The sequence below is a fragment of the Portunus trituberculatus genome, chromosome 19 (genome assembly GCF_017591435.1).
Source record: "Portunus trituberculatus isolate SZX2019 chromosome 19, ASM1759143v1, whole genome shotgun sequence".
Lineage (NCBI taxonomy): Eukaryota > Metazoa > Arthropoda > Malacostraca > Decapoda > Portunidae > Portunus > Portunus trituberculatus.
In genome coordinates this window covers 4,751,691-4,765,501 of record NC_059273.1, presented here as the reverse complement: position 1 = coordinate 4,765,501, position 13,811 = coordinate 4,751,691, and the positions used below count along the sequence as shown (strand labels likewise).

General features: G+C 40.2%; 1 protein-coding gene across 3 annotated transcripts in view; it reads right to left on the bottom strand.

Annotated features, from left to right (window-relative positions):
• The window catches only part of LOC123506247 (acyl-coenzyme A synthetase ACSM3, mitochondrial-like), a 33,380-nt gene extending 21,972 nt beyond the window's left edge, over nt 1-11,408 (bottom strand). Inside the window, exons 1-6 of one of the 3 annotated variants that reach the window (XM_045258180.1) lie at nt 11,210-11,408; nt 11,021-11,118; nt 10,617-10,744; nt 10,160-10,346; nt 9,502-9,676; nt 9,214-9,396 (exon numbers count right to left, since the gene is read on the bottom strand). In XM_045258180.1, the coding sequence (XP_045114115.1) occupies nt 9,214-9,396; nt 9,502-9,676; nt 10,160-10,346; nt 10,617-10,744; nt 11,021-11,072 (725 nt within the window). In that variant the 5' untranslated portion in view covers nt 11,073-11,118; nt 11,210-11,408. Of the gene's footprint in view, nt 1-9,213; nt 9,397-9,501; nt 9,677-10,159; nt 10,347-10,616; nt 10,745-11,020; nt 11,119-11,209 lie in introns of those variants that run through there. The other 2 variants (XM_045258179.1, XM_045258181.1) reach the window with 2 other exon arrangements.
• Nucleotides 11,409-13,811: the final 2,403 nt, after the last annotated feature.

Below are 13,811 nucleotides of genomic sequence, written 5' to 3'. Positions count from 1 at the left end.
GTGTGTGTGTGTGTGTGTGTGTGTGTGTGTGTGTGTGTGTGTGTGTGTGTGTGTGTGTGTGTGTGTAATTCACCATGGTCGTCTACTGGTCACCCAGCCAGTCTTCCCCATTATGGAGCGAGCTCAGAGCTCATAGACCGATCTTCGGGTAAGACTGAGACCACAACACACTCCACACACCGGGAAAGCGAGGCCACAACCCCTCGAGTTACATCCCGTACCTATTTACTGCTAGGTGAACAGGGGCCACACATTAAGTGGCTTGCCCATTTGCCTCGCTGCGCCGGGACTCGAACCTGGCCTTCTCGATTGTGAGTCGAGCGTGCTAACCACTACACTACGCGGTGTGTGTGTGTGTGTGTGTGTGTGTGTGTGTGTGTGTGTGTGTGTGTGTGTGTGTGTGTGTTTACCTAGTTGCCTAGTTGTTGTTTACAGGAGGAGGAGTTCAAACTCGTGCTGTCCCGTCTCTATATCTACTCTTATCTAACTTTTCCTTAAATCCGTGAATTGTTTTTGCTTCAACCACTTCTTTCTCCAGCGCATTCCAGATCTCCCCAATTTTTTGTGGAAAACTGTATTTCTTTATGTCCTTTGTACACACACTCATCTTCACTTTTCTCCCAGCTTCCTCCTACTTCTCATATCCCTCACCACCAGATCATCACAGTCCAACTTCTCACTGCCAGACAGAATCCTATACATAGTGATAAGGTCTCCTCTCTCCCTTCTTTTTTCCAGTGTCGGCAGACTCAATTTTTCCAGTCTCTGCTCATAAGACAGATTCACCAAGGTTTGAGGCAGCTTCGTCGCAGCCCTCTGTACGCGTTCCAGCTTCCTCTTATCCCTTGCCATTCTTGGAGACCAAAGTACCGTTGCACACTCCAACCTGGGTCTAATCACTGTAACAATCAACTTCTTGATCATCTCTCCATCCATGTAGCAGAATGCAGTTCTTATGTTCCTTACTAAATTGTACGCTTCACCAGATTTCCTCTTTACATGAACCTCTGACGAGAGCCCCTCCATCACAGTTATTCCCAGATCTCTCTCTTCAGTCTTTATTTCCAATTCCTCATCCTCCATCTTATATCTGTACACTGGTCTCATACTGCTCTTACCAAAATTCATCACTCCACACTTCTTGATATTAAATTCCATTTGCCACTCACTGCTCCACTCCCAGATCTTGTCTAAGTCCCTCTGCAATGCCTCACAGTCTTCTTTCTTAGTTATTTTCCTCATTAATTTGGCATCATCCGCAAACAAACTCATATAGCTATTCACTCCTTTCGTCATATCATTTATGTAAACAGCAAACAGTAACGGTGCCAAAACTGACCCCTGAGGTATTCCACTAGTCACTTCCCTATAAGCTGATTTCCTATCTCTTATTACTGTTCTCATCTCTCTTCCAGTCAGGAAATCACTGATCCATTCCAAAAGCCTACCCTTCAGCCTGCCATGTTCTCTCACTTTCCAGATCAATCTCTTATGAGGGACTTTATCAAATGCTTTCTTCAAGTCTGGATAAATTCCATCCACCCATCCTACCCTTTCTTGTACCACATTTATGACCCGAGATGTGGTACAAGAAAGGGTAGGATGGGTGGATGGAATTTATCTACTTTATTTATTTTCATTTTTTTACGTAGGGAAGAGGGCCACCCAAGGGCAAAAAAAAAGAAAGTTAAAAAAAAGCCCACTTGAGTGCTGGCTCTCTAAAAAGTGTAAAAAGTGCCAAAAAAGTCAGCCAGAATTAGGGGGAGCAAATGCCTCGATACCTCCCTCTTAAAAGAAGACAAGTTGTAGGAATTCGGAAATACAGATGCAGGGAGGGAGTTTCAGAGTTTACCAGTGAAAGGGATGAATGATTGAGAGTACTGGTTAACTCTTGCATTAGAGAGTTGGACAGAATAGGGATGAGAGGAAGAAGAAAGCCTTGTGCAGCAAGGCCGCAGGAGAAGGGGAGGCATGCAGTTAGCAAGATCAGTAGAACAGTTACCATGAAAATAATGATAAAAGATAGAAAGGGATGCAACATTTCAGCGGTGAGAAAGAGGCTGAAGCCAGTTAGTGAGAGGAGGGGAGTTGAGACGAAGAGCTTTCGATTCCACCCTATCAAGCAAAACTGTGTGGCTGGAATCCCCCCAAACATGTGAAGAGTACTCCATACAGGGATGGATTAGGCCCTTATACAGAGTAAGCAGTTGGAGGGGCGAGAAAAACTGGCGGAGACGCCTCAGAACACCTAATTTCATAGAAGCTGTTTTAGCAAGAGATGAGATGTGAAGTTTCCAGTTAAGATTATGAGCAAAGGACAGACCGAGGATATTCATTGTAGAAGAGGGAGACAGTTGAGTGTCATTGAAGAAGAGGGGATAGTTGTCTGGAAGGTTGTGTCGAGTTGATAGATGGAGGAATTGAGTTTTGAGGCACTGAAAACTACTAGATTTTCTCTGCCCTAACTGGAAATCTTAGACAGATCGGAAGTCAGGCATTCTATGGCGTCCCAGCATGATCTGTTCACTTCCTGAAGGGTTGATCGTCTCTGAAAGAACGTGGAAAGATGTAGGGGGGAATCATCAGCGTAGGATAGGGCAAGAAGTTTGGTTAAGAAGGTCATTAATGAATAATAGAAAGAGTGGGTGACAGGACAGAACCCTGAGGAACACCACTATTAATAGATTTAGGAGAAGAACAGTAGCCGTCTACCACAGCAGCAATAGAGCAGTCGGAAAGGAAACTTGAGATAAATTTGCAGAGAGAAGGATAGAAGCCGTAGGAGGGCAGTTTTGAAATCAAAGCTTTATGCCAGACCCTATCAAAAGCTTTTGATATGTCTAACGCTACAGCAAAAGTTTCACCGAAATCTCTAAAAGAGGATGACCAAGACTCAGTAAGGAAAGCCAGAAGATCACCAGTAGAGCGACCTTGACGGAAGCCATACTGGCGATCAGACAGAAGATTGTGAAGTGACAGATGTTTGAGAATCTTCCTATTCAGGATAGATTTAAAAATTTTAGACAAGCAAGAGATTAAAGCTATAGGACGGTAGTTTGAGGGGTTAAAACAGTCACCCTTTTTAGGAACAGGCTGAATGTAGGTGAACTTCCAGCAGGAAGGAAAGGTAGAAGTCTATAGACAAAGTTGGAAGAGTTTGGCCAAGCAAGGTGCAAGCACAGAAGCACAGTTTTTGAGAACAATAGGAGGGACCTCATCAGGTCCATAAGCCTTCCGAGGGTTTAGGCCAACAAGAGCATGGAAAACATCATTACGAAGAATTTTAATTGTAGACATGAAATAGTCAGAGGGAGGAGGAGAGGGAGGGACAAGCCCAGAATCATCCAAGGTGGAGTTGTGAGCAAAGGTTTGAGAAAAGAGTTCAGCTTTAGAGACAGAAGAGATGGCAGTGATGCCATCAGGATGAAATAAAGGAGGGAAAGATGAAGAAGTGAAGTTATTTGAGATGTTTTTGGCTAGATGCCAGAAGTCACGAGGGGAGTTTGAGTTTGAAAGATTTTGACATTTTCTATTTATGAAAGAGTGTTTGGCAAGTTGAAGAACAGACTTGGCATGATTCCGGGCAGAAATATAAAGTGCATGAGATTCAGGAGATGGAAGGCTCAAGTACCTTATGTGGGCAACCTCTCTATCATGTATAGCACAAGAACAGGCTGAGTTAAACCAAGGTGTGTGTGTGTGTGTGTGTGTGTGTGTGTGTGTGTGTGTGTGTGTGTGTGTGTGTGTGTGTGTGTGTGTGTGTGTGTGTGTGTGTAATTCACCTCAGTCGCCTACTGGTCACCCAGCCAGTCTTCCCCATTATGGAGCAAGCTCAGACCTCATGGACCAATCTTCAAGTGTGTGTGTGTGTATGTGTGTGTATGTGTATTTACCTAGTTGTATTTACCTAGTTGTAGTTTTACAGGGCCTGGGCTTTATGCTCGTGTGGCCCCGTCTCCATATCTACACTTATCCAATCTTACTTTAAAAGTGTGCATTCTCATTGCAGACACTACTTCTTCATCTAAACTGTTCCACGTCTCAATACATCTCTGCGGGAAACTATATTTTTTAATATCTCTCAGACATCTTCCCTTTCTCAGCTTTTTACTATGCGATCTTGTGCTTCGGATGTCATATTCTTCTCTCAGGATCAGTTTCTCATTATCCACTTGGTCCATTCCGTTGATCAATTTATAGACTTGTATCAGGTCTCCTCTCTCCGTTCTTTGTTCCAAGGTTGGTAGATCCATAGCCTTTAGTCTCTCCTCATATGTCATCCCTTCAAGTTCTGGGACCATTCTTGTAGCCATTTTTTGTAGCCTCTCCAATTTCCTTATGTGTTTCTTTTTATGAGGGGTCCACACTACTCCTGCATATTCCAATCTGGGTCTTATTATAGTATTTATCAATTTCTTCATCATTTCTTTGTCCATGTAGTGAAATGCTACTCCAATATTCCTCAGCAAATTATATGTTTCTCTAAAAATTCTATCAATATGGCTTACTGGTTGATTGTTTTCTTCCATCGTCACTCCTAAGTCCTTTTCCTTTTTACTTTCTCCAGTTCTACTCCATCTCCCATCTTATAGATTCCCACAGGTCGTCTTTCACTCTTTCCCATTTCCATGACATGGCTTTTGTTCACATTGAATTCCATTTCCCACTTCTTACTCCATTCCCAGATCTTATTTAGGTCTTCTTGCAGTATTTCACAATCCTCCTTTTGCTTTATAACTCTGCACAGTTTCGTATCATCCGCAAACAAATTTATGTAGCTGTTCACTCCTTCTGGCATGTCGTTAATATAAATGAGGAAAAGTATTGGTGCCAATACTGACCCCTGTGGCACTCCGCTTTCTACTGCTCTCCACTTGGACTTCATATCTTTAACTACCGTCCTTATTTCTCTCCCCCTCAAATAATTTTCTATCCATCTCAATGTGCTTCCTTTTAAGCCACCCTTCTCCTCTAACTTCCACAGTAATCTTGCGTGTGGCACTTTGTCAAACGCCTTTTTTAAATCCAAATAGATGCAGTCAACCCATCCTCTCTCTCTTGTACTCTATCAACTATTCTAGAATAGAAACTCAATAAATTAGTTACACAAGACCGTCCTTTTCTAAAACCAAATTGGCTATTTGATATTAATTTGTTGTCTTCAAGGAACTCGATCCATTGTTTCTTTATTATTCTTTCACACATCTTGCATATTACACTAGTTAGTGATACCGGTCTGTAATTTAAAGGTTCTTCTTTCCTTCCACTCTTATATATGGGAACCACCTCAGCTCTTTTCCATTCTACTGGCACTGTTCCATTTTCTATTGAGCATTTTATGATGTTGTATATAGGACTTGCTAGTTCTTCCCTACATTCTTTCAGTATTCTGCCTGAGACTTCATCCGGTCCCATTGCCTTCTCTTCATCCAGTTCCTTCATTAACTCTTTTATTTCAAGCTTGGTTACTTTAATCTCTTTCATATAGATTGTCTCTCTATTACCCTGTGGCCTCTCAAATTTGGATTCTTTAGTAAAGACCTCCTGGAATTTTTTATTTAATAGTTCTGCCATACTTTTGGGTCTTCCACCATCCCGTTCTCTCCTTTTAACCTTTCTATTGTTTCTTTTTGCCTAATTTTTCCATTTATGAATCTATAGAACAATTTTGGTTGCTCCTTACATTTTTCGACAATATCTAGTCTTTTTCAAGTTCTTTTCCTCTTCCTTCCTCACCTTAACATATTCATTTCTGCTTAATCCGCTGCCTTATTGGTAACCAAATTTGTGTGTGTGTGTGTGTGTGTGTGTGTGTGTGTGTGTGTGTGTGTGTGTGTGTGTGTGTGTGTGTGTGTGTGTGTGTGTGTGTGTGTGTGTGTGTGTGTGTATTCACCTAGTTGTATTCACCTAGTTGTAATTTTACAGGGCCTGGGTATCATACTCATGTGGCCCCGTCTCCATATCTACACACATCCAACTTTCCTTTAAAACTATGCACACTCCTTGCTGACACCACCTCCTCACTCAAACCATGTGTGTGTGTTTGTGTGTGTGTGTGTGTATTTACCTAGTTGTGTGTGTGTGTTAATGCTTAATGGGTATGTTTGTTATGTTTTACTATTTATCACTGACTTACTCTGCTCATTAACCCCTTCCCAGTGGAAGATCTATATACAGACATTTCGAAAGGGACTTTTTGCCAGATCGTCTATATATAGATGTTTGCTCTGATTTTACCACACTAAGTTGTAGCATGGTCTATATGTAGACTATTCCTTACAAATAACAAAATTCATAAAATAAATCATTATTTGGCATCTCAAATATCCAAACACTTGCCAACATTGCCTCTTAAGGACTGTCACCGCTTGTAGTGACAGATGTGCTACATAAGCTATTAGAGGGAATTTTTGCATTTTTCTACTTTCTCCCATTATTAGGCTATCATGGCAAGGAGAAAGAGACCTCTTGATCCGAAAGAAATAATGGCTTTGTTAGCAGAGGATATAGATGATGATTTTTTTGGAAGATATTGATGATTCTGACTCATCTAGTGTGTGATTCCACTGATACAGAATCAGAGCCTGAAGTTGAGCCAGATGGCCAGTCTGATGTTGAAGAAACAACAGAAACTGAGGATGATATTCAATATAACTGGCAGAATAAATCAGTTGTGGACAGAAAGCCTTTTTTTCCCTCTTCAGGAGATAGTGGCGTAAAACTTGTCCCGGATGATGTCCATTCACCTTTAGAAATATTTCAGGCTCTTTTTGATGATGAAGTACTGGATCACACTGTATCAGAGACCAATAAGTATGCAGCTAAAGCCTGTGATGAAAAAAGGAGGCAGGGTAAAATGAAGAGAAAAAAAGTAGAGACTTATTATGGAGAGATACTAACCAAGGAGAAATGTATGCATTCCTTGGACTGCTACTTTTACAAGGAAAAAAGCCATCTATTTATTTATATCACTCTACCAATCAGATAATTTCTACTCCTTTTTTTGGAAAAATGTATATGAAAAGACAGATTTGCTATTGTCCTAAAGTACCTCCATTTCTCTGACAATGAGGATGACAGTGAGCCTATATTCAAGTTCAAGGAAGTCCTGGATACTTTCATACAAAGATTCAAGTCCTCTTATGTTCAAAGCAAAACTGTAAGCACTGATGAGTCTCTCCTGCTCTGGAAAGGTCAGCTAAAATGGAAGAGGTACATTCCACTCAAACGAGCTAGATTCAGCATAGAAAGTTATATCTTATCTGAGTTTGATACTGGCTATGTTTGGGATCTTTTAGTCTACACAGGAAAGAAAACAAAATATGACTTTGACATGGAAGCCTTGTCAGACGAAAAGTGAAAACAAAGCCTACTAAAATAGTTCTGAGACTAATGCAATCCCTACTGAATTAGGGCTACACTCTGGGAGTCGATAATTTCTACACTTCACCAGAATTGTCTGAAATTCTTCTTGATAATAAAAAAGATGCAATAAGTACTGTGAGATACAACAGAAAAATGCTATCCCAGGAAGTAATATCAAAAGTTCTAAAGAAAGGTGAAACTCTAGTACAGTACAAGCATAAGATGATACACATGAGATGGAGGGATAAGAAATATATGAACATGCAAACCACAATATATGAGGATTCTAGGGGAAGAGGTAACAATACCAGGGCAGCAGGTAAGTAAGCCAATGTGTGCATTAAATACAAGAAACACTACATGGCTGGAGTAGATAAAATGTACCAAATATTCTCTGTACAAGCATCAGCTCATAAAGGTGTGAAGAAATACTACAAGAAAATATTTCTCAGATTGCTGGATATTGCAACACTCAACTGCCATGTAATTTACAAAGCAAATGGTGGGCAGAAATGCTACCTTGATTTCAAGCTAAAGCTGATTGTGGAGATATTCTCAAAATATGCTGGTGATATCTACCACCCAAGGAAGCCTAGTAGTGATACCTCTCTTGGGCATGTCCTGCACGACTCGGTGGAAGACATTTCATTGTTGAGACAGGGTCATGTGATGAAAATAGCGATAAAAAATCCAAAGACAATGTGGCTATCGTACTCTACTAAAAAAGAAGATGTGTATCAGCTAACACTGTGTTGTGCCATACTTCAAACTGTACCAGTTGCAGATTTGAGATAATGATGATGATGAAGTGTATGATAGTAAACATAGAAATGTTTCCCTAGTTTCTTAGACATCAAGCATTTTTTCTTTCTAAAAATTTACTAATTATTCATTCAATTTGGGTTGGTAAGATAATTTTATCATCAGTTATGAAGAAAAGAGACATTTTATAGATGAGAAAACAATACTTTTTGGCACCAATCACTTATTATCTGGAGTCCACTGTGTCACTCACACAGCCAGGCACACAGCAGGGTAGCTATAGGTGGTGAATTTAGAACACAGTACATATCTATCTTTTAGGATTAATGGACATAATATTTCATTCCTCTTGTACATATTTGTTAAGTAGGTCCCAATGATACAAGCTTATTCATTCAATAATAATGCAAGGAAACTTAACTTGTGGGAAAAAAAAAAAAAATTATATGACCCCAAAGCTAGTTTTCAAGCAAACCTACAATAACTTGTACAACTAAGATATCAGAATTACTGAATACATTTCAGTAATCCAGTGGTAACAAAGATATGCCTACATGCAATGACCACTCATCATAACCAGTCACAAAAACCATTACTGGATCATAGATACATTGAGTACACACTTGCCTATGCTTCTCACCAAACTTCCAAAGTGAGCAGATGCTGCATTCAGAAAATGGTTAGGCATAAGGGAAGTTCATTGATTTTCCTGAGAATGTAACCTACTCGGCAACTCATTGCTGTGTGTATGAATTATTGTATATTGCTGCAGAGCCAAGAAGTCAGTGGAGGAAAGCAATAAGGTATGTGTTTTAAACACTCTGGCCAATAATGCATCTCATCGTATAATGTTGGATTTCCTTTGGTCATGCAAACATTTTTGTCCATAGTTTACTGAATCAGTATCATCTCATGCAATTTGTGCTCCTGTAATGGGGCCTGCTTGTATTTAGGCAATATTAAAAACCAAGTCTTTGCTGAAATCAGCTTGTTACAATACAATTATTTCTAGCTGAATGTAATCATAATTGATTAACTGCTGCACCTTTACTTTTAAGTTGTGTTTGAATATCATATAAAAGGTACCTTATCGTTCCAATGTGACCAGTGGTGAAGGAGGCTTGTGTGTGAGGCACCATCTTTGGTTTGCCTGTTGTACCCGATGTGAAGAACAGCTGAGAAATGTCATCACCTCTGGTAGCTACACATGGTTGAGCTGGACGTCCATGGCATGACTCCAGCAGCTCATTATAGCATATCCACCCACCACTGAAAAGTTGAACTCTAAAACTTAAAAATGCCTTATTTTCAGTCAAATACAAATTATACAACTGAATCTTCAATTGATTCTTTGCATCCCTTCTGTGGACTTACCGAATATCCTCTTGACTGTCAGAAACAACGATTCGTAGTGGCAGAGATTTTGTGATTTCATCTAGAGAAGCAGCTAGTTCTGGCGTACAAATAATGCAGTCTGCTCCACATTTAGACAGGCGATGAGCAACATCCCTTGGCGTGAGCATAGTGGTGCCACAAGACACAATGGTGCCTGGAAATATTAGCTTCATATAATGCTGACCATGATATAAGTATTTAAAGTGCATTTAGGTCTTAGATTATAGATCAATACATGGATTGAATTTAGTTTGCCAAGAAGGATGTGAGTTGCTGTATTTGTAGTGGAGGGGATGCACTGGCTGTTACCTATTTTTTTGTTTCATGCTTGAGTGTCTCATGTCATGCTGTTTTACCCAAAGTATCTTTTAGTAGAAGACTGGTAAAAATCATGTAATAAAGAAAAAAATATGCCTGCTGCATGACAAAAGCAAATTGCAGACTACACTACAGTCAAGATTTCAAAATATATCTTTCATAAACTCCAGAGAATGTAGCACTAGCCTACTTATTTTTACAACAAAAAGGATATGCTCCCAATTAAGTTTCAAGTGATACTTGGTCATTAGTTACAGTTCAATAGCTGTAAGTAATCATTGTATCAAGACAGCATGTAAAGTTAGTCATGCTAACTTACCACACCAAGAGGCAGCAACGTTCATCACCCACCAAGCAGGCACCTTGGGCAAGAGCACCAGGGCACACTTTGGGAGCTGGGGATTCCTGAGGGCAGTGGCTAGTGTCTTAGCTTGAAGGAGAAGGTCACTATAGCTCACAATAGTTTCCTTCTGGCCGTCTGTGAAAAGCAAAGCTGGGTGGCAAGGCTGAGGAAAGAAAGAATATTTGTCATTAATATGTATGTGTATATATATATATATATATATATATATATATATATATATATATATATATATATATATATATATATATATATATATATATATATATATATATATATATATATATATATATATATATATATATATATATATATATATATATATATATATATATATATATATATATATATATATCATGAACAGGAACAATATTAATCATACTATCAGTAATAGTACACTATTATTTACCAATACCTTTGTGTCTGCCCATGGTGCAACAAAATCTCTTGCAAAATTTACGTATTCTTTAGGTGTCATTTGCTGTTCAATTTCAGATTTGAGAGCTTCATAAGTGACACTTCTTGTAGCACTTGAATGACAATCTGAAATTATACTTTTTTTTGCATTTTGGATCTATATCACTAAAAACAGATCAAACAAAATTATACAACAGTATCTCATACTTGGTATGTGTCTTTTTCATCAATGATTACATAACCATGTATATTTATGAGTGAAAAAAAAAAATCAATTGTACTGCAGTACATACAAATGATACATATTCCTGCTGGTCACAGTGATGTACCTATCTTGTCTGTCTAGTTAACTTAAGTTAAGGAAACACCGTTCCTCCTCCAAATAGTAATATTAGAACATACCTCTAAAAAGAGGACTTCTGAGCAGGTTCCTCGCACTGCGTAAGAAGGCCATGGTTAGCAGTGAGCACACTGGATCTTCAGTTCACTGTAACAAAAGACTAAACTGATGTATATAAATACTCATGCTACATGGATACTATCAGCTTATTGTACTTCTCATGAACTGTGAACAATATTCATGAAAGTTACCTTTGAATGCTACGAACACCACTAGAGTAATATGATGCTGTTTGGAGAATGAACCGCAGTCTCTCCAATTCTAATAACAAAATATGTGCTAAAAGTCAAAAGAATATGTGTAACCATGTACAACACTTTTTCCCGGCAGTGAGGGAGAGACACGAGAGTGCCACTGGCCACTGCTGACAGAAGTGCCCTGGGCGAGTCTAGAAAACAGGTAAACAAATCATCAGTGACACTTTAGCATGTGGTTTACCGGTATATTTACATCTTATATAATAATACGGGAATAAATAATTGTGTGCTAATTCATCTTTCAACAAACCGAAAACTAAACAAACGATGTAAAAAAAAAACATATATGCTAATTCATATTTCATTACACACACACACACACACACACACAAAAAAAAAAAAAAAAAAAAAAAAAGTCATGGTTATAAATCACAAAATAAACATGAAAAAGAAAACAGTACAAAACATGATATTTTTCCTTACGCAATATTCACTTATTATATAATTTTAAAATGCCATAAACAAATCTGCTGTATCTTTTCGTGGTACTTTCCAGCAAACGCGTTTTTTTATTACAGGGACTCAATACTAATACCTCTCATTTTCTTTGAAATGGTATCCAACCATGAACTTTCAATCGCTTACGTGTTTGCTCCTATCACTGGATCCACATTTATAATCTTGTTGGTTCACTGTGAAATGGCGGTAATCAATGGCATCTAAATATTCATACGCAGGCTATTCCTTTGAATGAATCACTGAGCAGAGTTCACATTCTCGCTCAGAGTGTCACTGTCTCTGTCGCGCAGCAGCTCCAAGGGCCATATTTCAAGAGGATCCAGCCCTATGTAACCTGCACTCTTACCAGAGGCTGCTAGGGACGAGTTGGTGGCGTTACAAAGGAGTATGAGAACGGATTCGTGGCAGAAATTCACGTACAGCATTAATAGGGAGACAAGCGTGTGTAGGCTACCATGTGGCACAAAAGTAATAGGGTGTTTCGGAAGAAACCTGCCAGCGCTTTTCATCACGACCCATGGGAACTGGTGCAGGAACTTCTTGATGGTTGGGCTGCACACTGCACAGTCCTGTGTGACTTGTCTTCCCGCACATATCCAGGAGTCTCTCTATGTCCAGGAGGATCATCGTGCACTCCGCTTGATGACAGCGTTGTTGGAAGATGATGAGGATCCCACACCGATCACTGAGGAGGAGCTGCGACGTGCGTTGGCTCGGAGCTAAGCGACAGCACCAGGGGGACGATGGGATTAGGTACATATTCTGCCAGGCTGTTCTTCGGCTGCTTCAACGTGTACCTGGTAATTCTCTCCTACGCCTTTAATTATAATTTGTGTTTTTCCCAGGATTCAGGGTTGTGTGCCTTCTGCCTGGACATGCAGCACCATTATTCCCATCCCCAAACCTGGTACACACAAGTTTCGACCCGTTTCTCTCACCTCTTGCTTCAGCAAGGTCATGGAGCGCATGCTACTTTCCCATCTTCTGTATAGGCTGGAGTTTGAACTCTCACTACGTCCTTTTTGGCTTCCTGCCACACCGGAGCACCCAGCATTGCCTCGCAGAACTTTACTCCCGCCTCTCCTCCAGCAGCGTGGTGGCCTTGATTGACCTCAAGAGTGCGTTTGATGTGGCCAACAAAGAAGTCATCCTTGATCAATTGGTGGATTTTGGAATCAAGGGACACCTTCTGAAGCGGATAAGGGAATATCTCAGCAACAGATCCTTACGGGTTTTCTTCCATGGTGCTTAAAGCTTTTCTTCCAGTTTTCATCTGGGGACTCCACAGGGTGGAGTGCTTAGTCCATTTCTTTTCAATGTTGTTATGCACCGCTTGCTTTCTCTCTTGCCTAATGTGCCTGGTATAACGATCATATGTTACGCTGACGATATTTGTATTCACTCTTCCTCTCCAGCAGCACCCCAGGCTTATCTTCAATTCTTCAATATCGCCGCTGCTAATTGTGGTTTCATCATATCTCCTGAAAAAAACAGTGTTTACTACGATCAGCCCTGCTTTTCTCCCTCAGTTCTCCATCGGTGCCTGTATCATCCCTCTCTGTCGGCAGTATCTTAAATTTACCTCGGGGCTCCAGTTCACGTTCCTCGCGCTTCCCTGGGCCAAAATACCGTCCCCTTGGTCCAGTACGGTAGTACCTCTTGACGCGTCTGCAGAGGCAACTCACACCTTTACAGTGGCTGACAAACAATGCTACTGCGGCATCTCTATTCCAGTCGCAAGAACCATCTACGTGACGTTCATTCGCTCAATTGTCAATCATCTCTACCTGGCTATTGTACAGCTTCCGAAATCTTGCTTACTGCCTCTTGAAGTTCTTCAAAATAAGATGTTGCGAATCCTTTTTGGCTGTCCCATGTCGACTAAAATTGCCAACATGCAAGCTGAACTTCGTCTCTCTCCTTTCTATGATATAATTATCTACATCGTCACACTCTTCTCTGCTAAATGTCTTCATTCTCCGCAGCTGGCGCCTCACTGCTCACAGCTTGTGAGACGTGCCTTGCCTCAGCACTCACTCTACAGCCTAGTGGTCGTCTCCTCATAAAGACTGTCAGT